Here is a 25504-nt window from a genome sequence, read left to right as displayed (position 1 = left end):
ATAGATAGTTATACATGATGTATATATATCAGATGATTTGTGTTGAGGAGTATTAAGGATTCACATAAAATAAATAAACAACATTTACTGAAACAGGAGCACCGGATTAAAAAAAAAGTTTGCCATGAGGAATTGGAAATCTTTAATTCACTAAGTATCTAACATAATATCCTTCCTTTCCGCGAAATAGATGCATGGTCATGTGACACTTAATCATGAAAATAAAGTAATAAAGCATACTTGAAGTTAAAAATGAACAATCATAGCCGGATTAATAAAAAGCTCATTGGCTTTCATTCTCATTATACGTATTAATGCTGATGTTTGTAAAAGAGTCTACTGTTCAATAAAAGAAAACAAATGGCAATAAAGTATTAGAATAAAAGATGAATACATGAATTTAATATGACTAGGTTTTTCGGAAACATTGACAATTGAAAAAAATTAAAAAAGAACAAAACAACTACACTCACTCCCCCAAATATACATAAATCACTTGAATTCAAAGCTATTCTTGCACCCCCCCCCCCCCCAAGTATTCAATAGGTTAATATTTCTTATCTTATCAGTAGGAGTTGCACGTACATGTACGTAGTTATATTTATTTTGTACAAATATACAGTCACTTCATACCAGGTATATAATCGATTCCTCGAATCGCTTCTCTAGACCCCATTTTAAAAAACCCATGCTCTAATCTTATCCAAGTCAAGTGTTAAGAATTCATATGCTAAGGAAACTTGGATAAACTGTTTACCTTACACGTACGAATATCAGCGCATTTACTTGTGACCAATCGTATTACCCAACTTAAAAACAAGGAACATTTTCCTTACACGAGATATTGGATTCACTTGGATAATGGGCCCTGATAATTCTGATACTCCTCTTCTGGCATGTTTGGGTCTTGTGGAAGAGTTTGAAAATTTTGGTAATGTCCTTCATCACCACCTATGTTTTCATAAATAGTTTCTCCTGTATTAAATACCGGATTGTTTGCTCCTTCCTTCGTTTTCGCCTTACGAACTTTTGTTGGCTTGCTCTTTTTTGTACTCTGGATGTTCATTGGTAGATATTCCTCTGTCGGTTGTTGTGTACTTGGGTCCATGGCTGTGTACTCTTCTTGGGGTAGGTCTTCATTGAAGTTTGACTGTGCTGCACCTTCATAGACTTCCTGCGGAAAATCTGGCTGATTAGATCCTACTTCTTCATAAGCTTCTGTTGGCATGTTACTTTGAGAAGCTGGGGGATTCACCTCTTCATACTCTTCTGTCGGAGCCCCCACTGGTGCATGTAACTCTGTTTTCCCATTATGCGTATCATCTTTACCCTTTTTAGATTTCAACTTTTGGGATAACTTATTGAATGGGCCCTTCTTTTTCTTGTGAAACTGGGACTGTTGTGTTTGTAAATTTATAGTTGCTTGATTTTCATACACCTCCTGGGGTTCTTCGTCGTGATCGATTTTCTTCTGAGTTTTTTTCTACAAAACACAAGAAAGCATCAGAAATGTTGCCTTTCTCTAAAAAAGATAAAAACATGCCCTGATACCTAATACAAGCAAACCTCTGCAATACATGTATCTATGGACTTACGTTCTTTTCTGTTGGGTCTTTGATATAACGACCTTTCTTGTCTTGCTCCTGTTGAGCTCCAATGGCAATCCTTCTATGGTCTATAGTGGCTGTATTTTCGTAAGGTCTAGGGTGTCTGTCAATGCCCCTCAATTCCTCGATGCTAGGAAGCTGACCTTCAGAAGGATCTTTCTTTTTTTTCTTGAACTTATCCTAAAAATAAAAGAAATAGTCTTTAATACCAGAATGTACTTTGGAATTGTGTTCAATGCATGCACAGAGTGGTTACATCTAATCTAAAAATGTAATTTTTTTTTACATGTAACAACTGGCTGATTGGACGTTTTGTTCTTTCACCACTCTCTTGATCGTTTGACTGACTGTGACCTTCCGATTTTCTTCGAAGACAGCAGCAAACGACAACAACAAGAACGACCACTACTGCCACGCCGCCAACAACACAGCCAACAATGATAGGAATAACATCGCCATCGTCTTGTGTAATAGGTGTGGATTCCTTCTCGCAGATGGTCACGTTACCTGCTAATTTCTGCCGAGTTCCTCTGGGACAACAGTGCTCGGTACTGTTCATACCATATTTGCATTCTAAGCACTTAACAGAGCCACCTTCAAATGTACAATTTTTACACAGGTCATCACATTTTTGGCAGTTCTGATCTTGTTCATAAAATCCCAATGGGCATTGTAAAACACAGATAGTGAATGTTTGTTCCTCCTCCGCCTCTGAAGTCGAGGACTCTGTGAGAGTTGTCTCCTCGAAAGTTACAGTATTTGTTGTGGTACCTGTGGACGTACTGACACCTGACAGGGTCGTGGTACGAATCAGGCATTGTACTCCGTCTGTGTTAATGAGGGTTTTAAAATCCGAATTTACAGAGGAACAGTTGGAATATTCTGATGAACATAAACAACATCCTGTATCGTTAGAGTTTGCAGAGCAGCAAGCATATGGATCCTCGGCGAGGGTAGAGTCCTACAATAGCAAGAGATATACATGTACTAGTAGTTTACACAGGACAAGTCCGAAACCCCATGGAACAAGGAGATATAGTAATTGTTATTATACTGGGAAAATATTTTGTTTATTTATAATATGTCTAAAAATTAAAACAATCAGCTTAAAAAGCCAAAAACAAAAAGATGATACATATTTTCTACAAAGCATGATATTGTTTAACCCCCGAATTCTTCTAAATCCTTTTGTTTGTGTCGTAGCTGTTTTATAATATCTTTTAACCTTTTTGGCTAATGATAAGCTTACATGTATTTGGCATAATATGCATCAAAAGAAGTGTCACATACTGTCATAACTCGTAAATGCCTTCGATCTTTGTTTTAAGATCATCAAAACTTTTTTGCATTCCAACTAGGCGATATTTGTCAGATGTGGAAGCATACAGTGTAGGATTTGGTAATACTACATATGGACCTTGTGTGTGTTTCGTAGGGGTAAAGGAGATGGGCGAACAAGGAGTCCAAAATGCCCATAGCTTCAAACGTATAAAAATCATATTTAATTTGTGAATTTGGTGTTTAGAGTAAATTTCTTATTATTGAGATTTGAGAGGTATGAAATTATGACAACCAAAACTTTTCTCAAGAAAATTCTCTTGGCAAAAATTATTCTATGATATAAAAAAAACGTGCCATTATTGGGGTTCGAAGCCAAGCAATAAAAACCCCGGATATATCATTTAAACAACAAAATGCTTTCTTTGGTTGTTAGTACGGGAATTGATGTTGCAGCTGTTGCAGAAGAAATGCATAACCCACGTAAGTGTGTTATATATGTAATTTTTTTCTGCAATATCTGGAACGTTATTTTATTGTTTATACTTATATCTGTGCAAATAATCATTTAAAGTAGATTTAGTAGATGAAATATATGTACGTCATTGTACGTTTCATTGTTAGGACAGTCATTGCACCAGAAATCTGTAGAGTTGATATGCTTAGTGGTGTTTAGGTACTGATAAATGGCAATGTTTTTCTTAAGAAATTAAGGATATGATATTTAGTGGATATAAATATTCTTTCTTAAACACGCTAACCACTATGCTACACAACTCATGAGGCATTTACTAGTAAATCAAGTTTGTGATATGACCCTTGACTAAATGGACTTAAATATTTCTCGGAAAGATACAAATGTTGTGACATAAAAGTGTATCTTTAAGGTATAATGGGCCTTTACGCTATGTGTTTGTTAATCAAAAAATGTATATTTTTACATATTTTTACCCAGAATAAAGATATTTTGTAATTTCAACATTTTTGTCCTAAGATATTTATACAAGCTTTAATCTTTAGCTCAGTGGCAAATACTTTGATTTCATTCGGTTAATTTTGAGTTATTAAAAAAGTAATAACTTCAAATAGCATATGAAAGACAAACAGCAAAACGGACAACAGTGGCATGGCAAACAACATACTAGTATTAGCAAGACTGATAACAGTGGAAAGACGGACAACTAGACGGACAACAGTAATAAGAGAGACAACGACGGCGTACAGTCCAACAACATTAAAAATGGAATGCATTTACATGCATTGAAAAAAAATTGTATGATCTGTGATTACAGAAAAAATATCAGTATGTATAGGATCTGTTTAATATGTCTATACATGCTATTTTATTATTAAGATGAATAAAAAATATCGGATATCAAATATTGCTGAAAGTGTATAGAAGTTAACTCCAGTCCTAATGGATTGTGTTTATCGAATTTATGACATCGTATGACATGAGATAATGTGTTTATCTAGTCGTAACAGGTAGACGAAGACAAACAATAAATTGACATTTTTTTACTGATAAGTTCTAAGCAATTTATCTATGTATTATTTAGGGGATTTTTTTTTAAATAAATGTGCTTAAGGTAGGAGAGAATGCATTCGTGCTAAAAAGAAAGAGGAAATTTTGCTTTGTCTTGTTGTTGGTAGGTTTTTTGCTAAAGAGTTTAATTTGGGTTTTATTGTGTAGGGGGCAGCTCTGAATGGAAAAGAATAGCTATAATTTATTATTTGGTATATTCAGTTATGTCAAGAAATATATATGCAAAGGTGTACCAGAAATGGAGAAAAATAAGACCAAATACAAGTCTACGTTCAATCCGATCTCCTAGCTGCTCGCCAATGTACCTGTCGATGATTATTCTATCCATCATGCTTGTCGGCTGTGGCCCTTGAGCCACTGTTGCGGAAAACCCCATTGTACAAACTTAAAAGTAATTGTTTAGTAATGAAAAATGCGTTGGACATGATAGAAAGTATACTGGTTTTCGTCTCCGACCTCACTGGAATAACCCATTCAAGAAATTCCTAGTAGATTCCGGAAAACTTAAATTAAAGTCATCCTGTACAGAATTTATATATATAAATATGTTGTGTCATCGGTCTTCCTGGATTATCATTTAAGGCAAACTTAACATAAGAAAAACAGCACATGCAGCTACTTAGTACAGGGGAGCGGGGAAGGAAGTTTGGAGTGAAATAACATACTACGTATCATCTGTATCGTTCAACTTTATAAACTTATTCATTGTACTTGTATTGTAAGTATATTCCCCATGCAAGCATTATCAAGTAACTAAATCTAACCTAAACTACCACAAATTTCGAAGATGAGATTTCTTTACATATATCAATAAACATTTCAAAATATGCACTTTTAACTAATTCAATAAAACCTCAAACGTTTAAAACATGCTGCATGACTTTGAATCGTGTTAAGTATTTTGCACGTAGATTTTACTCTACAAATTAGACCCACTGTAAATATAATATGTTTGAAAAGATTATCCAAGCATCACTTTACATAAACTTTGAAAACTTAAAAGTACGAGCTTATTAACGGCAGTATTATATTACATCTTATCCAGGATGCCAATTGGACTATTCCGAGGGTCTCTTCGAGTGGGTTGTTCTAATGATATGTCTCAAAGGACAAACAAACGTGATGAAGAAATCTTGGTCCATTGTGTAACTGAACAAAGAAATGTGGCTTCAGTCCCATCGTGGCAGAATAAATGAAATTTACTTACCTGTGCACATTGGTACATGTACGTGTATAGTAAACTTGATTCGATGTTTTAGACAGAATAAACAAAACTCATATACATGTACATGTATTAATTTGATGAACATTCTCATGGTCAAAGAAACAAAAATGTTAATTTGACAAGGAAGTCAATTGGAATTTTATTTCATCATCAAGGTATAGGTCAATACACAGATGCTGAAGTGGGTCGAATTAACAGAGTGTGTCGTATAAATCCAATGCTTTCCATTTTTGTACTATATTTTTTTTAATGGGACAACGGAATTTTGCAAGCTTTCGACATCTTTACTATAACTCAATTTCATCTCATCTTGAACAAAATATTTTTTTAAACAATGGTGTTGGCTGTGACGAAACATTTGGGCTTGTGGCTTAATTCTGTGTGTGACATTAATATTATATATGAATAGATCATAGATAAAAAAATCCATCTATAAATTTTTTAATAGGTCAGAAAATCTGAGGATTAAAATGTGACTATATGGGTGAGAATTTTATTTTCTTGCCAAAGACGGCAGGGCGTTTTTCTAGTCGCACCTCATACCCAAATATAGTATCATCTTTCGTACATATACACGAAGACAGTTATGGTGAGGTACATGTATTATACCCCCCTCCCCCAACAAGCAACTGTTTATTCATTTAATTAAATGTACGCATGAAAAGATTTCAACGTAAATATTTGTAATTTAATGGCGGGTTTAGATGGGGATATGCCCCCCCTCCTCCGCGTTATCATTTTCAAACCTATAAAAAAGGTACATGACGTTACATTGGCAGAGGTTCTTCCCCAGGTACATGACGTTACATTGGCAGAGATTCTTCCCCAGCTTACCATAGAGTGTCAACTAGTAAATCCTTGTCATCATCAATGAAAACAAAACAGATATACTAAGTATATTTTTCTTTAAAATGTTATGAACACCTATAGAAGCTTCAAAAAAGTTGTGCCTGGTTGAGGTTGAAGGTCAAACAGTCTATAAGACTCCCTTGCCCGGCAAAATTTTGAATTCACTTCACTTATCTTGTGCTATTTTGTTTAAAATGATATGATAAGTCGTTTTCCTGAGAGTGAAGTCGTTAATAACCCAAACTCAACCCACTACATGTATCAAAAATACTGAATACAACCCAGTGACGCTCCATTTAAACTATCATTACATGTACTTGTGTATGTATATAGTTCATATTTACTGACTGATTTCTTAACACCGATTTGCATGTATTCTAACAAATTCTTAAACAGACACCTGTTGACTCGGAGGAAACAACGTAATATTTTATAAATAGCCCGTAATGTCCTACCTGTATTACAATCACAACCGTTATAATCACTAAATGGATAAAATTCCTCATCGTTTCCTTGATATTCGGCTATTATTTTCTGTTTCAATCAGCTGCCGGGCTGGTGACAATATCACGTCGTTATCCTTTTCATCTCATAAGAACAACTACCTGCATTTAATGGTTAAGAAACCAGGAAGTAGAAAAACACACACTCCAGCTTTTGACCAAAGATTATTTTTGTTTGTGGGGCCCAACCACAGGGAGATTTATCTGGGTCTCTTTAAATGTCACGTATGTTATCAAGATTTTCTTTAAGTATATATAAACTCTACATAAAAGCCGAGTGGAAAAGCTTGTCTTTTTGTTAAGGTTAAACGTGGCTCAAGTGTCTGACTTCTCAACCTTAATTTGCTTGAACAAACCATTACCTACATCAGATATATCTAACCAAAGGGTAAAACGCCTGAATTGGAAGTATGCTTTGTCTGTATTTGACACCTAGATCTTCTTTCTTTTCTTGGTTACTTTGAACTAAAAATTCTGCACGTACAGCGAAATCATTGTTCCATATTGTACAGTGTCTAGGGTGAAGTTTAAGTGCGTGTATGAAAGAGTGTGATTATGTGTGTGAAAGTGATTTGCTACAGCATATTTGATTAAACTAGATGGTGTTCCTTATGATCATTCAAATATACGCTAAAACAAGTCAAATTGAAATTAAGTTAAAAAATCATAAGACTTGATCACTGACAGGTGATTGACAGGAACCCTAGGGTTTTTTTTCCTGTACATTTTTTTTTTTCGGGTGGATTTTCCTTTCTATGGAAATGAACTCCCTTAATTCCTTTTAGAAAAAAAAAATCTTGGTTCCATCCCTCTAGATGAAATACATGTACACTTTTTTCCTTTTCTTTTATGACAGGAAGTATCACAATTAGTTAAAATACTTTAATTAATTCATGAAATTTTGTACAGGGAAAGTTTACCAGAGTACTTGAAGTACCCCCTTATACTCGTTTCCTTTATGTCTGCACATGATTTTGAGAAACCGTTGACTAATGACGAATGATGGAGATGATAGATATAAGTATCTTAATTCTTTCTTGTACGTATTCGCAGATGAAGTGGTTTTAGAATGTCTGAGTCAGTGTAGTGGCTTAACGATCCTTTAATTGTGCACATTTGTCTTAGTTATTTTGAACAGGCTTGGTGAATACAGTCAGAGATAACTCCGAATCCTGTGTGCACTCCACCAAGTTAGAGAACTTACCGTCCTTTTAAAATTGGATTCCTTTGGATTTAATATTCACTCATTCTACTCTGGTGCTTGGGGAAACGATCCCATCCAATACTATATACCTACAAGATCGTTTATTTTTTATGCCCCCGTATCGAAGATTCGGGGTATATAGTTTTTGCCCTGTCCGTCCGTCTGTTTGTTTGTCCGCAAAAACTTTAACCTTGCCCATAACTTTTGATTGGTTGGAGCTATGGCTTTCACATTTCACATGTGTATTCCTTGTGACAAGACCTTTCTTTGGGTACCACCATATTTGACCTTTTGACCTTGGAGTTTGACCCAGTTTTGCAAAATTTTACCAAACTTTAACCTTGGCCATAACTTTTGAACGGTTAGTGCTAGGGCTTTCATATTTCACATGTGTGATCCTTGTGACAAGACCTTCCTTTGGATACCAACAACTTTGACCCTTTGACCTTGACCTAGGAGTTTGACCTACTTTTGAAAAACTTTAACCTTGGCCATAACTTTTGAACGGTTGGTGTTAGGGCTTTCATATTTCACATGTGTAATCCTTGTGACAAGACCTTCTTTTAAATACCAACAACTTTGACACTTTGACCTTGGAGTTTGACCTACTTTTTGAAAACTTTAACATTGATCATAACTTTTGAATGATTGGTGCTTTGGCTTTCATATTTCACCTGTGTATTTCTTGGGAGAAGGCTTTTCCTTGGGCACCATTAATTTTGACCATTTGACCTTGACCTTGATGTTTGACATACTTTTGAAAAAACGTTAACCTTTTCCATATCTATTTAATGGTTGCTGCTGGGGCTTTCATATTTCACAGGTATATTCCTCCAGACAAAACCTTACTTTGGATACCAACATATTTGATTTGCATTTGAGAAAGTTTAACCTTTGATATAAATTGCCATACGGGGGCATCAGTGTTTCACAAACACATCTTGTTCTTAAAAAAAAAAACGAAAACCAAAAAAAAAAAAAAAAAAAAAAAAAAACCATTGAAAGTGGGGGTAGGGGCTAATTGAAAGTGGGGGGCTACCAACAAAAAAAGGTAAGCCCAATTTTCAATGCCTATATTATGTCTATCTTTGCAAAAAAGTTGGGGGCTAAGCCCCCCCCCCCCCCCCCCCCGGTTCCGAAGCCCATACATTCATTCTTTTAAAATCTTCTCTGCTCCTGGATATTAAGCAGAGAAACTTAAGTGCATGGTAATGATGGCCAAGAGTGTCTCTTCCAAATTAAAATTGTGATATTAATTTATGACGTTAGGTCTACCTTTTGAATATATCAGTAAAAACTTCTAGTGAAAAATCGTTTACAATATTTTCAGACTCGCTCTCATGCTTAGAGTACATATGAACACAGATCACCCTTACATTTTGGATATATTAACTAAGTTCTATCATCTGACTCAACAAGGTAAAGAAGTCGAATTTTGTTAGATTCCGAGTCATATTGGTATTCCGGGTAATAACAATGCCGATAGTTCTGCAAATACTGCTCTTCAATATGATATTGTTTCTTTTCGAATTCCTTACACCGATCTAAAGTATTTAGTAAAACTTTATGTAAATTCTCTCTGGCAGATAATTTGGGATTTTTGTGATCATAATAAATTGTATGCAATACAACACAAAGTTAATCAATCATCTGATTTCGGCCTGAAACGTCAGGACGAAGTCATTATTTCAAGAATACGAATTCGACATTCAAGATTTACTCATTCATATCTTCTAGACAAAGAACGTCAACCTGAATGTCTATCTTGCGATTGTGCAATAACTATACACCATATTCTTTTGGAATGTTCTGATTTTTCGCCTATATAATTAGTAATTTGTTATAACAAATTAGTAATTTGTTACAACAGATTAGTAATTTGTTATAACAAAAAAATAATTTGTAAACAAATTAATAAAAAATACTGCTGCGGCCCTAATACGCTTCCGTAAATGTATGATAAAGCACTCCAATAGTTTTTTATGGTCAGGTAGGCCTAGACTAAATTGTCAATAATTGATAAAATTCAAATGAGACAAAAATACCTTTTATGTTAATTCAAAGAGCAAGAGAGGTCGGTGCTGTGTTCACTATATACATTAGTGTTATCAACGAAGTATCCATTTCCTATAATTAATAAAATTGCCGACTTTGTTCTTTCAGAGTTACCTACCGTAGAAATGACGTCACCCTACACCCCATATTGTTTACAAATGGCGACCGCTTGACAGGTGCGAGCAACTAAAGGTAAATAGAATATTTCGAATAAGCACTTACAGAACACTTTTCATAACTTGTAAATATTGTTTTCTTTTTTTTCATGTTTATATAAAGGACAATAAAAGTCATTTGGAATATGATAAAATAATTAAGCTGCATATTTTTGCTTTCATGTAGTCAAGTTCCCAATATGGCAGAAAAACCCAAGTTACCCCACAAAAAAGGTATTTATGCAAAAGTTTCATACTTTTATTTTGCACTTTGATGATACCTAGCATTGCAAAATTCCAGACTAATCTAAATTTACATCCACAGTAACACACAAAAGTCGTAGTTGATTTCATTTTGTTTTTTTGTTATATATTTTTGTGTATTCAAAATTTTATAGGAAAGAAAGTAAGAACAAAAATTCCCACAGAGGAGGAAGAAAATAGAGAAACAGTGATAACAGAAGATAACAAATCAGACTCAAAGACAGGTATATACATGTGTATCGTTTATGATAAATTAATTATATCTTAATTTAATTTAAAAGATGAAGTCTTAAGTATTTCATGATACTGTAGCCAGACATTGAATATTTTTCTCTTTTCAATTAGCTTTGTTTTGTTTTTGTTTTCATGTGCACTTGAAAAATTGTAAAAAGATGGAATACCTATTAGATGTTACATTTTACATTTTCACCAATTATTAGATTTCTCCATGTAATTAAATATAAATCTGATAATAGGATTGGATTCATACTAAGTATGATTTGTTTTGATGATGCATACTTTTTTCCTTCACCTTAGATGTTATGAAGGATGAGCAAAATGGAGAGGTATCAACAAAAACATCTACAGTACAGGTACTATTATTCATATAATGTAATTAATTAGAACTGGTTAATCATTTACATGTAATTTTACATTTCATCAAACTTGACCTTTAAGTAATCATATCAGTATTTGTAATCAATCCTGGTACAATATGATGGACATTGAAGTAGAAAATTTTTTGTTTGAATGGATCATTTGGGTCTTTCTTATCGAATGTCAGTTGTTACATAATATTATTAATGACACACCCATTTCTTTAGAATTGAGAAACCAATATTCGTCGCAGTGTTTTAAGATGTACACCCCACTCTCTGAGATTAGCAATGTCAGTTTTGCTGAAATGGGGATTTTAGGAAGTTGGGGGAGAGAGTGAGAGACTCGATCCCTGTTTCTGTAAAACTCAAGTACATATATTGCAACAAATATATACATTATTACATATAAGTATTTGTCATGTTTATTGAAGTTATAACAACATGGGTATTGATTGAACACATGTTTACCCAGTGTTTAATATGTAGACTGCCAGTCTGATTGGCTGTTGTATTTATATGAAGCATGTGAGAAAATTTACAACAATTGAGGGCTCTTTCTCTCTCAGTACAGACTGACATTTTCCCATCCACTCTCCCTACAATATACCATTTTCTCCTTTCTGAAGAAATGGGCTTTTCATTATGTAACAACCAACATTCAAAAGAAAGCTCAAAACATTTCATTCAAAAGGAAAATTTTACCATTTCAATGCACATCATTGTTAGATGTACTAGATTAGACAGACTAGGTACTATTTTGTTGTAGTCTACTTTGTGTTATTTATAGTTAGGATAAATTTGCAATCATAAAAGTTGTCTAAGAACAATATATGTCTGTATGATATGAAGAAATAACTAAGGTGTTCACTGTTTCTTTTCAGACCTCAGTAAAAACTAAGGAAACTATGGAGTTCATGACACTTGATACCACAGAAGAAGAGGAGGAAATTCAGTATGGTAAGCACAAGGAGATCATAAATGTGACTTAATACATGTACATCAGTTATTAATGCAGTCAACACAAGAAGTCAGAGGAGGTGAACACCCCTTTAAAAGATAAACAAACAGGCAGACAAAAAGCAAACACTTACGCCCCCCCCCCCCCCTTTCCCCCAAATTAAAAAAAAACATTGTAGTGTAAAAGTGAAAGCAGAAGAAATGTTTAATTGTTGAGTAAGATATTTTACTCAATTGCTAATGAAAGTGCAGTTTTTGTAAACAACTGGATTTTAAAAATTCACCAGCTAATGCATAGTTTCTTCCTATAGTTAATTAATTTTTGCTTCTAGTTTCATTTTTCAAATCAATCTGTATGACAATTTTTGCACATTAATACAATGTCATATTTTTCTGTTTTTTGTTGGGATTGTATTTGATTTGAATTTTAGTTTTGTGTTAGGTTTTATCTGCTATTCATTACACAGTTAGTTTGGGACCTAATATGGAGTCATCCAGAGTGTAAAATGGTGAGGCAGAACTGAGTCTTATGCCTGATATTTAATCCACCCCTGGTGTATAAAAAAAATTCAGGTTGTAATGTGATCTGTGATTAGCCAATAATTATTCTACAAATGTATCTGTAGCAGGATAATATTACGTATGTGGACACATAGTGGGGTAGTATGTAAATACTTTTATAATAGGTCGTTGGGACTGCAAAATTACTTTGACTTATCCATAGTACTCAAGATATTGGTGTTCGAGATAATGAAGTTTAACTGTATATGGAATTTGATAGCGGGTCAGTAGATCACACGGAGGGGCATGATATTGTTTTAAAGTACATGCATAATCTTGACCAATGAAATTTCAAGATTTTTATTGGAGGCAGGATTAATATATATCTTGGTCTATAAAAAAATTAGATTAATCCTAATGTCAATGGATTAATTCTGAAGTATTTTTATTGTACAATGATTTAAACAATACAGATATACATGTATGAATTTTCAGATGATGCAGAGCAATCCATAGGTTGTATGTTTTGTATTTACTTAGATTTAAAACAATGAAAAAAATACTTATAAAATGGTTGAAAATACTTGAGAAATGGTTGCACAGCATTTGCAGCTACAGTTTACACACTTTGAATTTGAGATTTATAATTCACTATTGCAAAAAGAGAATCTTTTTCTAGTTTATTTTGCAGTGCACTGAAGTGCTGCACAATATTTTTCCTTTTCAAATGTGTGATTTGAATGTAAGCAGTGGAGTGATTTCTTTATCTGGATATAGAAATTTGTAATAAATCTGTGTACTGAGTGTAGAGCTTTGATGTGCTAATAAGGGAGGTCACTCTTGCTTTTCTTCAGTACCTCCACCCAGAGATGATACACTTCCTGACTTGTATCGCCTCATAGACAGTCTAGAGGAGGGGGAGACAGACCTTGTCACCAAGAGGGATCCCCCAGCTCTATTCACCAGGGAAGAACACGTTCCCAAATATGAGAAGATCTCAGGTAAATATGTTAGTATGAATAAAAATTTTCCTTGATTTTCTTTTGCAATGATATCTTATGATTAATGATGAAAAAAAAATGTGATATCCATCATACTGTGATAGAAGAGGTACATTTTGAGGTACATTTTGGATGTTTCTCAGACATGAAATTTTTTAATACAAAATATGAATATTATGATATGAATTGTTCATGCTAGAATTAAAGCTCGCAATGGAGAAGGAAGAGTATCCAGCCTATCTGAATGACTTTGAAGAAGGAGTTAAGGATGATGTGGTCATGCTTGGTCAAATCTCTCTGGAGGAGGTTCAAGAGGAGGAAAAGAGACTTCGAGATGAGCACATTCAGTAAGTTATCTCTAACACTACAACTATAAGTCTACATGTTAACATGTACAGTAAATTATCTGTGACACTACAAGTTAACATGTACAGTAAGCTATCTCTGACACTACAAGTTAACATGTACAGTAAATTATCTGTGACACTGCAAGTTAACATGTACAGTAAGTTATCTCTGACACAACAAGTTAACATGTACAGTAAGTTATCTGTGACACAACAAGTTAACATGTACAGTAAGCTATCTCTGACACAACAAGTTAATATGTACAGTAAGTTATCTCTGACACAACAAGTTAACATGTACAGTAAGCTATCTCTGACACAACAAGTTAACATGTACAGTAAGTTATCTCTGACACAACAAGTTAACATGTACAGTAAGCTATCTCTGACACAACAAGTTAACATGTACAGTAAGTTATCTGTGACACAACAAGTTAACATAAGTTATCTCTGACACAACAAGTTAACATGTACAGTAAGTTATCTCTGACACAACAAGTTAACATGTACAGTAAGTTATCTCTGACACAACAAGTTAACATGTACAGTAAGTTATCTGTGACACAACAAGTTAACATGTACAGTAAGCTATCTCTGACACTACAAGTTAACATGTACAGTAAATTATCTGTGACACAAGTTAACATGTACAGTAAGCTATCTCTGACACAACAAGTTAACATGTACAGTAAGTTATCTGTGACACAACAAGTTAACATAAGTTATCTCTGACACAACAAGTTAACATGTACAGTAAGTTATCTCTGACACAACAAGTTAACATGTACAGTAAGCTATCTCTGACACAACAAGTTAACATGTACAGTAAGTTATCTGTGACACAAGTTAACATATACAGTAAGTCAACTCACTTTAAGAAGTTCACAAACAGTAAATTATCTCACTATAAGCTAGCACATACAGTAAGTTATCTCATTATGAGATTCAAATACAGTAAGTCATTTCACTGTTCTGATTCATATACTATAAGTTATCTTATTATGAGATTCACATTCACATGAGATTCATATGACATAGCACATAGTAAGTCATGTCACTCCGACTGGCTAAATGCCAAGCCTAAGAAGCTGAGAAATATGACTGACTTTGTCTTACTTTGTCTAGATACTTAGATCAGGAAGCTGAAAGAAAGAGAAAACTTCAGGAAGAGATTCTCAGACGCGAGGAGGAAGCCAAACAAAGGATGGCTAAAGTGACTAAGGACAGCAGGACAGACATAGCCAAGAGAGAGGTTAGCAAAACACTCCATTATGTTTTCTTGTAGTACCAGATGATATTGATATGAAATTTTCATAAACTTCCTAGAGCAGTAAGTTTCTCAAAGGTAAATCAAAATATTATGGTTTTCTCCCACACACATCTTTTTTTTAGGAGATCTTGAGACAGAGAGAGAAACTGCTAATGGACCGTCTCCATCGAGCCTACAGACGAGCTGAGAGTCAGCTGATCAGCGTCCTGGAGAGGAGGAAGGGGGAGGTCCAGACATTTTATGGGGACCTGATGTTGGCTGATGGGGTGTATGGAGGAAGTCAGAGCCGGAGATGGAAGGTCGACTGGAACAAAACACCACAACCAATCCAGATCAAGCTTATGTGTCTGAGAGGGGTCAGGGACAAACTTCCAGGTCATAATCAACCGATGGATTAGTGGTTATTTTAAATATAAAAACATGAAGAAGATTTAAATTATTGAAAAGAATCTTTTTAATTTTAGCAATTTTAACAAGTTGTTACTCTACCTGTTTGAAACAATGATGGAAGGCAAACTAGAAGTTGAATAGAAGCAAGACATGTTGCTGATAACGTTTTTCATGGAGGGTTCTTGGTAATCACATAGAAGGAATTTGGAACAAAGGAATGAATTTAATTTCATTGTTTTCTTATTAATACAGGGGGAAGATATGTCATGATGGTGTCCCTGTACAATCGTCTTGGAGGCCACAACATGAGGTGGTCAAAGTTGAAAGGTCAAACTTGGGGTGCAGCAACATTGCCTGTAAACCATGATGGCAGATATTACAATGTGGAAATGAAAGTCAGTTTTCTTTAAACTATTCTTAGAAAAAAATTTGCAAATTCATTATCTAATTTACTTACAACTTCTAATAAATGTAAAAAAAAATACTTGTAGTAAAAATGAACATAAACCATATTTTCATCATAAGTTCAACAGAAGAAATATTGAATGCACTGGATAATTTAGACATGGTAAAAAGATTTATAATTGTCTTGATAGATGGACCAGAGTGTGTTTACTGTTCTACCAGCCAAAGCCTCTCTGAGACCCGGAATGATCCTGATGTTTGAGTTGTTTCTGCTGAGAGGTGCTGTCGTGGCGACTGACCGTGTGGTGGGCTGGGGCTGTTTCCCTATCTGTGATGGACAGTTTGATATCATTGAGGGAAAGTACGTACCTTCAACACTAGGGATGGGTATTGCCTAGAATTCTGTATCGTGAAACATCACAATTTTTTCCCAGCTAGAATATCATGATAGTATTGTGATATTTTTACACACAATTTTTACAACAAATTCCATTGAGTTTCCATATATCCTACAAAGATGCTATAAAAACATAGCTTCACTTTTTCAATTTTTATTTTTATAATATAAAGCATGTTTGGATGCCATTGTTTAACTTTTTTCAACATTCTTTACACTTCCTGTAATTGTTATTTAATAGTTTGAACAAATAAATGAATAATTTCTGGAATTTATAATTATGTACCAGATACCGGTATTTTAGTCTCTGTATCACGATGTGTATTACACAATAAAAAAAATCACGATATACCGGTATACCAATAAGATCCCTATTCAACACATTAACTTATGTATGGCACTAAAGAATATTTTCTTCATCAAATTGTTATCCTTGGTACAAGCATTACTTTGTTAGATATTCAATTAAAATACTGATGAATGATTTTTGAATCCATGCTTCAATTTTGTATGATAGTAAAACAGGCTTATAATGAAGTGCCAGGGACAAACAATTTTGATTTGTTATAAACATAATTTGTTATAATCTGTTAAGTTTATGATATCTTTTAAAACCATGCAGAATGAAAATCACTTTGCTTTAACTCAGCTAGCCTGAATTCATTACAAGTGTTCGCTGTAAGCATGTTTTACAATGTATGATTCATTTCTCTGGGACATTGAATATCTGCCATTATCCTTCACAGATACAAGTGTCCATTCCTGCGAGGTGAATTAGACCATGTTCTGGACAAACATGAGAAGATTGAGGAACTGATGGCCTCAGACATGGACCACTGGCTCTGTAACATGTACTTTGAGATCATTAAACTTCCAAGGTGAGTGTAGATGTATGTTTTAAATGTTTAAAGAAAACTGGTAAACTTTCCTGTTATGCTCTAAATGAGTCAAATAGGAATTTTACTGTATATATTACTTAAATTTGACTCATTCAAAGGATGACTTCTGAATTACATTTGGAGTGTTTGGATAAATTGTCAAGCAAGTTAACAAAACTGTGGTTTCATTAATTTTCATGGGGATTAGATTGCATGGTTGTTTCAAAAATTCCATTTATGTCGATGTTCCTTTTCTGTCTTTAGTAAAGTGTGTAGTTTGTTGTTCATCTAATTTCATGGTCTGGCTCAACCACAAAGACATCGAATATGTCTAAGGAAAGCTTATAATACTTATTTTTGTTTACATTACCAGACACCTGGCAGGCCAGAAAGAGTACGAAGTGGAGCTGGAATTCTCATCCTCCATTACTGGTTTTCCCAGTCGTGTCAATCAAGGGGAGGAGTGTCGTGATGGAGAGGAACCCATCCCAGGGTCAATGTCATCTATCAGCTCTGACCCCAGGTATAACCTTCAAACTTTGACCTACAAATTTTACATACATTATTGATTGATCAGCTGGAAAACGTGTCCTGAGAACCAGTACAGGGAACAAGATATGATTGGTATAATGTTGATGTTTGATTTTTATCAGCTTTTGTTTAACTTGTTAAGAATCAATATTGGTTTATTTATAGTACCTCTCGTGTCAGTCTGACCAGTCCAACAGGGACAGATTTTGATGGCAACAAGTCAGATGCCACAGCAACCAAAATCAAGCTTAATGAAAGAGCTGGATCAGATGACAAGGTACATATTTTAAAATTTTGATTCCACAAACTAGAAATATGAGACAATTGATTTCTGAAATATTTATTACAGAATAATATATATAAATGTCTTGTACAACAGAGGCCTTCCACAGCTGCTACCACTTTTGGATCAAGAATCATCCATAAAGACAAAAAAGTGGATCTGGATTCAGATTCAGATGATGCTGAAGAGGAGGCATTAGCTGACCTCAATGATCTGAAGGCCATTCGTAAAGAAGAGGATTTCAGGCCTGTGGATGGCATGCCAGGGATGTACTATAAGGTTAATGTCAAACTCACTGGCATAATACATTAAAGTAGAGACTTCGTTTGATAAGAGAAAGAAATATTTTTGTTACAGAAAAGAATGTGCATTTATGAAGATATTAATCTAATAGAGAGCAATAGGTGAATGTATTTCATGCATTATTTAATGATATATTGATAGTGAAGAGTTTGTGACATTTGAAATAATAAGATACAATATGTACACATTAACATGACAGAAATACCTGAACAATCCTGTGGAGGTGTACCACAACAAGCTGTACTCCCTGTTACCACGAACACATATCCTCCAACCACCGGTCAACCGCAAAAAACTCACTCATGTAGAGGAACTTGAGCAGCACTCGTTTGTTGTCCAGTGAGTTATCACAATATATAACAAAAACATGATTTTATACTATAGCATGAGTTAAAGAAGGTAAAATGGTACATGTATTACAAATGTGCCTTTTCTTTACAAAAAGTTATGTATTATAGAAACATTAATTATTGGTCAAAATGTAATGGAAAAAAAACATACATTTAGCTTCTTAAAGGTGATGTTAACATAAATTTTAGATTTTGTCTAATGTTCATATCATTTTTTCACCAAACAGGCCTCCTTTTGCTGAGAAAGGTCACACCTCCAGTGGGACCAACAAAAAGTTGCAGTATGTGGGGCGACAGTTTATGGCAGAGCTGGGATTGTCTGAGTGGAGAAGCAGGGAATTCTGGGGCATGTTATTGATGTTTATTATCGTCTTCTTCATCCGTATGTACAACCACTACATTGGTCAGTGGATGTTCCTCAACGCAATCAACATCCCTGTCAACAAGTGAGTGAGGAAGATTTTTTGCAGTGCTTTATTTTTCAATCTTTTAAACTTTTATCGATTATTGTAGGGGAAATTCGTAATATATACTATAAACCAACTTTTATCTGTGTGCTAAAAATATCTGCGAGTTTCACGAACTTCATTTACTTGCAAATATTTATCACCACAAACTATTTATAAAGCTATGTAGAATGTTTTTGTAAGTCGCAAAAATATATTTGTCATGGATTGACTTTATTATAACTGCCAATTGCAAAAAAAAGTTATTGCAAATGATAGTTGGGTTATAGTAATCTTATGTATCTGTATCTTTGCTATTTTTTTTTTTTATGTAAATTGAGATTAATACTTTAAATCTATTCACCTTAATGTAATGAACATACTGCAAACATGAAGTACATTACAGTGATTTTAATTTGACTGTCTTTGCAATCACAGAATTTTTCTACAAACATTAAACCATCATGAATGTTATAGCCATTTCAATGTAAGCATTCATATAGTTACATACATTGAACTTTAAAACCCTGTTTTCCTATTCTGAAATAGTAAAATAGTGAATTATTGGAAATCATAAAGAAACCCTAGGTTAATAATAACATTTCTTATGAATAATTTCTCACAACTTTGTTTTGTAAAGAAAGAAAAATTTAAAATCTCAGATGTTTGATCGTAAGAAATTCAATGACTTTGAGTGCATTTAAAATTGTGAAATTTTAAAAGTGGAATTGCAGACTTTTACAGTACTATGTTGCTCATGTTTTGATAAAACTCTTTATATACAGATTTAACTTCCTGCCCTACACAGTAGAGCTGAACTACCAGAGCACTCTGATGGCCACTCGGGAGGAGATTGGGGTGGTCTGGCTGGGCCCCCTCACCAACATCGTAGTGTTCTGTCTGCTTGTGGTCCTGTGTTGGGTCTGTCAGAAGCTGTTTGGACTATTCCCAGACATTGGGTGTAAATTTGTCGTAGCTTATGGACTGTTCACCTTCCTAGATCCTATCCTTATCCTCATTGTGGACATGAGCCTGAAGGTATGGATAAGTAAAACTGAAATGTGAATGGGATGTAGAACTTGTGTGAAGACATAATATTCATTCTGATTTTGACTCAGTCTTTCAGTTTTTGTGGAACAAGAAAATTTTAAATTAAATTTTTAACTTATGAATTCAAATTTAATAGAAATCTGCAGGAAAAAAATTCATAATATCATTGCTGCATGTTAAATCTTTTAAATACTTGAACATTAAATACTTTGTATGAAATTATTTTTAGATGATGTTTTATGAAGTGATGACTTCAGTATGGATGTACTTGATGATGTTTTATTTTCAGAGATATGAGGACACTTCAATCTACCCCCAGGCTGACGTGGTGAAGCTCTACTATCACTTCCTGCGGCTGGAGGGTTCTGGTTTGGCTGGGATCTTCATTGTGGCTTTCCTCTACACCTTTACAATGTTTATGTCAGCTTCCATCTTGTATATGTACTTTCTCAGGTAAAATTAAAGTTTATCTAAAATTCCTCATAACATACTTTAAAACACGTAAGAATATCATAATATTTGTTGAATTTTAGCAGTTTTATGTACACATTTATACACATTTAAATGACATGTAATTTTTAAATACGCAGCAACTCAACAATTCTTCAACCATGAGATCTAATTCCAACCAACCTCTATTTTTCCTGTAGCTACAAAAATTTGACCCCCACAAAAATATGTGATTTTACAGTATATAATATAACTGATAAAAGGTTATTTTTAAAATGTATATGTATATTTGAGTGCAAAAAATTGCCATTCAAATTGTAGACTACACAATAATGGCCGTCTGTTGGATGTGTACTGGCGTCTCCATGGTGATGAGGACAACTTCTTCCTGCCTTATGACCTTGAGGTTTCAAATCAGGAGCTGAATTACATTGTGAAGAAGGCAGAGAAATGGAGAGGGGAGGAAGGAGAGAGGAGGAAGACAGCGGTGTATGACTATATCTGGGAGGAGGAAGATGTAAGTGAAGCTTTTATAAAAATCCGGAAACTTCTTCTTATAGCTTGAAGTAAAATAAAATACTCAAGGTATCTTTTGAAACTGTCAAAAAAGGTATGTTTAATTTTAGTCTGCAAAGTTAATTTTTATTTTAAACAAAATCAAAATTATGCAGATTTTTTTCTTTGTTTTTAGGTGGAGGAAAGTATTTGGGATGAGAGTGGAGTGGAACACAAAGAGACAGTAAAGGGAAAGAAGGAAATCACAACTCATGTCTCCATCCACACTATCCACTTGGATGGACTTCGTGAACTCTACCGGCACTTCCTTAGGCTGCCAGATGGAGCTGTTGTTGAGGTCAGTATTATCCCAGTCATTTATTTAGGGTTTTTTAAAATCTGAATGACTCTAGAAACACATTGTGGAATTAAAAATAGATTAGGTAATTTTGAACGAGTAGGCCAAATCATCTTAAAATTTTCATTATTCTGTTATTTAAGTGAATCCATGGGACAATCTTCATATGAACAAGGAACTATTTTGTCTGCCTTGATCTGCATGATGATGCAAGTTTTGCAATAAAATGAACAGCTTCAAACAAGAATATTTTTAAAGAAAGTTACTAATTGCTTGTTTTGCATTAAATACAAATGTTCTTGCACCCACTCCTCCCTTACATCTACACAAAATTTACATTGATGGTATTGCATTAGAGGAATAATAGTTTTCTTTTTTCTCCCTTTTTGTAAAAGATTTCAAGGTAATCTGTGATTCTACCTTTAAGTTATGTATGTACATGTAGGCCTGCATATTACAGGTATTTGGAGATATCTCTATCCCTGGAATGGACAAAGATATGAAGACTGCCCTGGAGCGAGGAGCCCGAGGTGTAGAGAATCTGATGGGCTCACTGGCCAGCTTTCATGGGGTCAGTTTATATAGTTCGTCTTGTTATGAGTATTGAATTTATTATAAATTTAGACAGAAATTCTTGGTGAATCCTTTAATATAAATCTATTGATCTTCATTAGGTACGCGGGAGAAGAAGTGCCCACACTCGATCAGGATTCACTGCAGATGATTTCCCTCCCCCAGCATCGCCCTCCCCTAGCAGTAGTGATGACTCCCTCCCCAAGAAAAAGAAATAAAAGATGGCAACAAGAATGAACTGAAGGATAATGGCTTCCACTTATAAAAAGACTGAACCTATCTTTTAATTGCAAAAAGTTGATTGGTGAATTTTGAATTGTTTAAAAAGTGACAATCTTTTCTTTCAGGTAACTTGATTCTATAAAACATTACTGTTACATTTCTCAGCATTGAAAACATATTTTTGAATGACGTGTCAAGTTCAAAACATATTAATTTATAAGAAGCTCCAGTGTCAGTGTAAAGTCCCACTTTAAATACATATTTGTAATATTTTCTCAACATATTTTATGCTGGGCAGGACTTGAGCTTGTGTTTTTGTGTGTTTTTTTGTTTTTGATTATCTTGTCAAATTCTGTCCAAAAATTATATTAACAGCCTTTGGAAGTGTTCCAGAAGTCCCTGCAATACTGCTGTGCTCTTGGCTAGATGCAATACTTATTTTCATTTAATTTTGATATTTATCTTTTTCTTTTCCCTCCTGCATAATTGTAATTTGTTTTTGTATTTTTATAAAATATGTAAACTCATATATATGTATCTATCTAATTCTCCATATGACCCCACATTTATTATAAGCTACGTGTAGTAGTGTATGCTAATTCTCCATATGACCCCACATTTATTATAAGCTACGTGTAGTAGTGTATGCTAATTCTCCATATGACCCCACATTTATTATAAGCTACGTGTAGTAGTGTATGCTAATTCTCCATATGACCCCACATTTATTATAAGCTACGTGTAGTAGTGTATGCTAATTCTCCATATGACCCCACATTTATTATAAGCTACGTGTAGTAGTGTATGCTAATTCTCCATATGACCCCACATTTATTATAAGCTACGTGTAGTAGTGTATGCTAATTCTCCATATGACCCCACATTTATTATAAGCTATGTGTAGTAGTGTATGCTAATTCTCCATATGACCCCACATTTATTATAAGCTATGTGTAGTAGTGTATGCTAATTCTCCATATGACCCCACATTTATTATAAGCTACGTGTAGTAGTGTATGCTAATTCTCCATATGACCCCACATTTATTATAAGCTATGTGTAGTAGTGTATGCTAATTCTCCATATGACCCCACATTTATTATAAGCTACGTGTAGTAGTGTATGCTAATTCTCCATATGACCCCACATTTATTATAAGCTACGTGTAGTAGTGTATGCTAATTCTCCATATGACCCCACATTTATTATAAGCTACGTGTAGTAGTGTATGCTAATTCTCCATATGACCCCACATTTATTATAAGCTACGTGTAGTAGTGTATGCTAATTCTCCATATGACCCCACATTTATTATAAGCTACGTGTAGTAGTGTATGCTAATTCTCCATATGACCCCACATTTATTATAAGCTACGTGTAGTAGTGTATGCTAATTCTCCATATGACCCCACATTTATTATAAGCTACGTGTAGTAGTGTATGCTAATTCTCCATATGACCCCACATTTATTATAAGCTACGTGTAGTAGTGTATGCTAATTCTCCATATGACCCCACATTTATTATAAGCTACGTGTAGTAGTGTATGCTAATTCTCCATATGACCCCACATTTATTATAAGCTACGTGTAGTAGTGTATGCTAATTCACTTAAATATAGATATAAGAGGTACTGTAAATCTGAAAATTTATGAGTGTTGTGAACAGCATCCTCAGAATTTTTGAAACTGTGCATTTCTGAGATAAACGCAATGATGTAATCATTCAATTTGTACAAATGTGAATTATGTCAATAGATAAGAAACATACACTGTATTTAGGTTTGTGCTATTTTTTTAAAGGAATAATTTTTTTTTTTACAAAAATTAATAAATGAGTTATTATCCAAAAAAAATTACCATCTTGACAAAATAAATTTCCATAGTTACAGTATTTTTTTCTAGTTGTATCAATGCATTTAATTGAATTATTCCATTTTTTGTAATCCTTTTAAATTAATTGTAGCTGATTCAAGAACAAATCAATGAAAGTTATTGATGCAATATTCTAATCCTGTTTTAAACATAGATGAAGAACATTATATACATATTTATAATATTTCTGATCTGCTAGTCTGTGATTAAGTTTTGTTACTCCTTTACAATCTAATTACAGTTGAACTTTGGTTTGTGATTAAGTTTTGTTACTCCTTTACAATCTAATTACAGTTGAAGTTTGGTTTGTGATTAAGTTTTGTTACTCCTTTACAATCTAATTACAGTTGAACTTTGGTTTGTGATTAAGTTTTGTTACTCCTTTACAATCTAATTACAGTTGAACTTTGGTTTGTGATTAAGTTTTGTTACTCCTTTACAATCTAATTACAGTTGAACTTTGGTTTGTGATTAAGTTTTGTTACTCCTTTACAATCTAATTACAGTTGAACTTTGGTACCTCGAACACTGATATCTCAAATACCATGGATATGTCAAAGTGAATTGGAAGTCCCAACCACTTTTTTTGTATTTTAACCTGGATATCTTGAATCCTGGTATATCTCAATTTTTTCTTGTCCCATCAAGTTAAAGATAATGAGGTTTAACTGTAATTATAAACATTTAAGAAATTTAAGACAACATTCAGCATTATTGCAATTACTGTAGTAGACAGTTTTGGTTAAAGCTTTGAAAAGTATTTTAATGTAGTTATAAAGGATTACTATTTTTAATACTGTGATTAATTATGTTAAATAACAGTTTTAAGAAGGAAACAACTTTATACTATATGTAGTTTTATACAGCCACAAAATGACCTGTGATTATCTGTGATATTTTGTCCTGATTTTTGTCCTCGTTAACAAGGACAATGTTAATTTTGTTGTCATATTTTTCCTATCCTAATTAACATTGACTGCTGGCAGTCAAAGTATATAGTCTCCGTCCATTTCTTTTATAAATACATAACACCAAGTTATATGTTATTTACATTTTTCTTTGATTTATTTAATAAAATGTAGATTAGCAAATATGTTTATTTTGTTACTACAAGAAAACATCCTTGCCAGGGTAAAAA

The 25504-nt window shown here is 33.8% G+C and overlaps 2 protein-coding genes across 3 annotated transcripts; one reads left to right on the top strand and one right to left on the bottom strand.

Annotated features, from left to right (window-relative positions):
- Nucleotides 1-818: 818 nt before the first annotated feature.
- Nucleotides 819-7066, bottom strand: LOC133178872 (uncharacterized). 2 transcript variants are annotated; one of them, XM_061313542.1, is made up of 4 exons: nucleotides 6961-7066; nucleotides 1894-2568; nucleotides 1596-1787; nucleotides 819-1483 (listed from the first exon to the last, which is right to left on the bottom strand). In XM_061313542.1, exons 1-4 carry the CDS (start codon nucleotides 7009-7011, stop codon nucleotides 851-853), a joined length of 1551 nt encoding a protein of 516 aa, XP_061169526.1. In that variant the 5' UTR covers nucleotides 7012-7066; the 3' UTR covers nucleotides 819-850. The 2 variants fall into 2 exon arrangements, with proteins under 2 accessions (XP_061169526.1, XP_061169533.1); XM_061313549.1 differs by having other exon boundaries at nucleotides 1596-1781.
- A 3303-nt stretch (nucleotides 7067-10369) lies between these two features.
- Nucleotides 10370-24318, top strand: LOC133190761 (uncharacterized). The gene is made up of 23 exons (XM_061326452.1): nucleotides 10370-10459; nucleotides 10610-10656; nucleotides 10821-10910; nucleotides 11224-11279; nucleotides 12167-12242; nucleotides 13598-13744; nucleotides 13944-14091; nucleotides 15217-15343; nucleotides 15484-15736; nucleotides 16004-16146; nucleotides 16348-16517; nucleotides 17300-17431; nucleotides 17805-17954; nucleotides 18128-18239; nucleotides 18342-18524; nucleotides 18748-18887; nucleotides 19126-19344; nucleotides 20130-20382; nucleotides 20684-20847; nucleotides 21166-21361; nucleotides 21536-21697; nucleotides 22158-22268; nucleotides 22372-24318. Exons 2-23 carry the CDS (start codon nucleotides 10623-10625, stop codon nucleotides 22486-22488), a joined length of 3183 nt encoding a protein of 1060 aa, XP_061182436.1. The 5' UTR covers nucleotides 10370-10459; nucleotides 10610-10622; the 3' UTR covers nucleotides 22489-24318.
- Nucleotides 24319-25504: the final 1186 nt, after the last annotated feature.

This window comes from Saccostrea echinata, unplaced genomic scaffold (genome assembly GCF_033153115.1).
Source record: "Saccostrea echinata isolate AGI-Se365-2 ecotype Australia unplaced genomic scaffold, CSIRO_AGI_Sech_v1 ptg000001l, whole genome shotgun sequence".
Classification (NCBI taxonomy): domain Eukaryota; kingdom Metazoa; phylum Mollusca; class Bivalvia; order Ostreida; family Ostreidae; genus Saccostrea; species Saccostrea echinata.
Note: the sequence above shows the minus strand (reverse complement) of the source record. Positions and strands in the feature narration are given on the sequence as shown.

What these genes read in the sequence shown, in the direction of transcription:
- LOC133178872 (XM_061313542.1), bottom strand. Translation starts at nt 7,011, where the DNA reads ATGAGGAATTTTATCCATTTAGTGATTATAACGGTTGTGATTGTAATA. An exon ending in CGGTTGTGATTGTAATACAG is followed by an intron (nt 2,569 to 6,960) that starts GTAGGACATTAC and finishes TTGCTATTGTAG; the next exon opens with GACTCTACCCTCGCCGAGGA. An exon ending in CAATCAGCCAGTTGTTACAT is followed by an intron (nt 1,788 to 1,893) that starts GTAAAAAAAAAT and finishes TTTTATTTTTAG; the next exon opens with GATAAGTTCAAGAAAAAAAA.
- LOC133190761 (XM_061326452.1), top strand. Translation starts at nt 10,623, where the DNA reads ATGGCAGAAAAACCCAAGTTACCCCACAAAAAAG. An exon ending in CAAATCAGACTCAAAGACAG is followed by an intron (nt 10,911 to 11,223) that starts GTATATACATGT and finishes CCTTCACCTTAG; the next exon opens with ATGTTATGAAGGATGAGCAA. An exon ending in CAAATATGAGAAGATCTCAG is followed by an intron (nt 13,745 to 13,943) that starts GTAAATATGTTA and finishes TGTTCATGCTAG; the next exon opens with AATTAAAGCTCGCAATGGAG.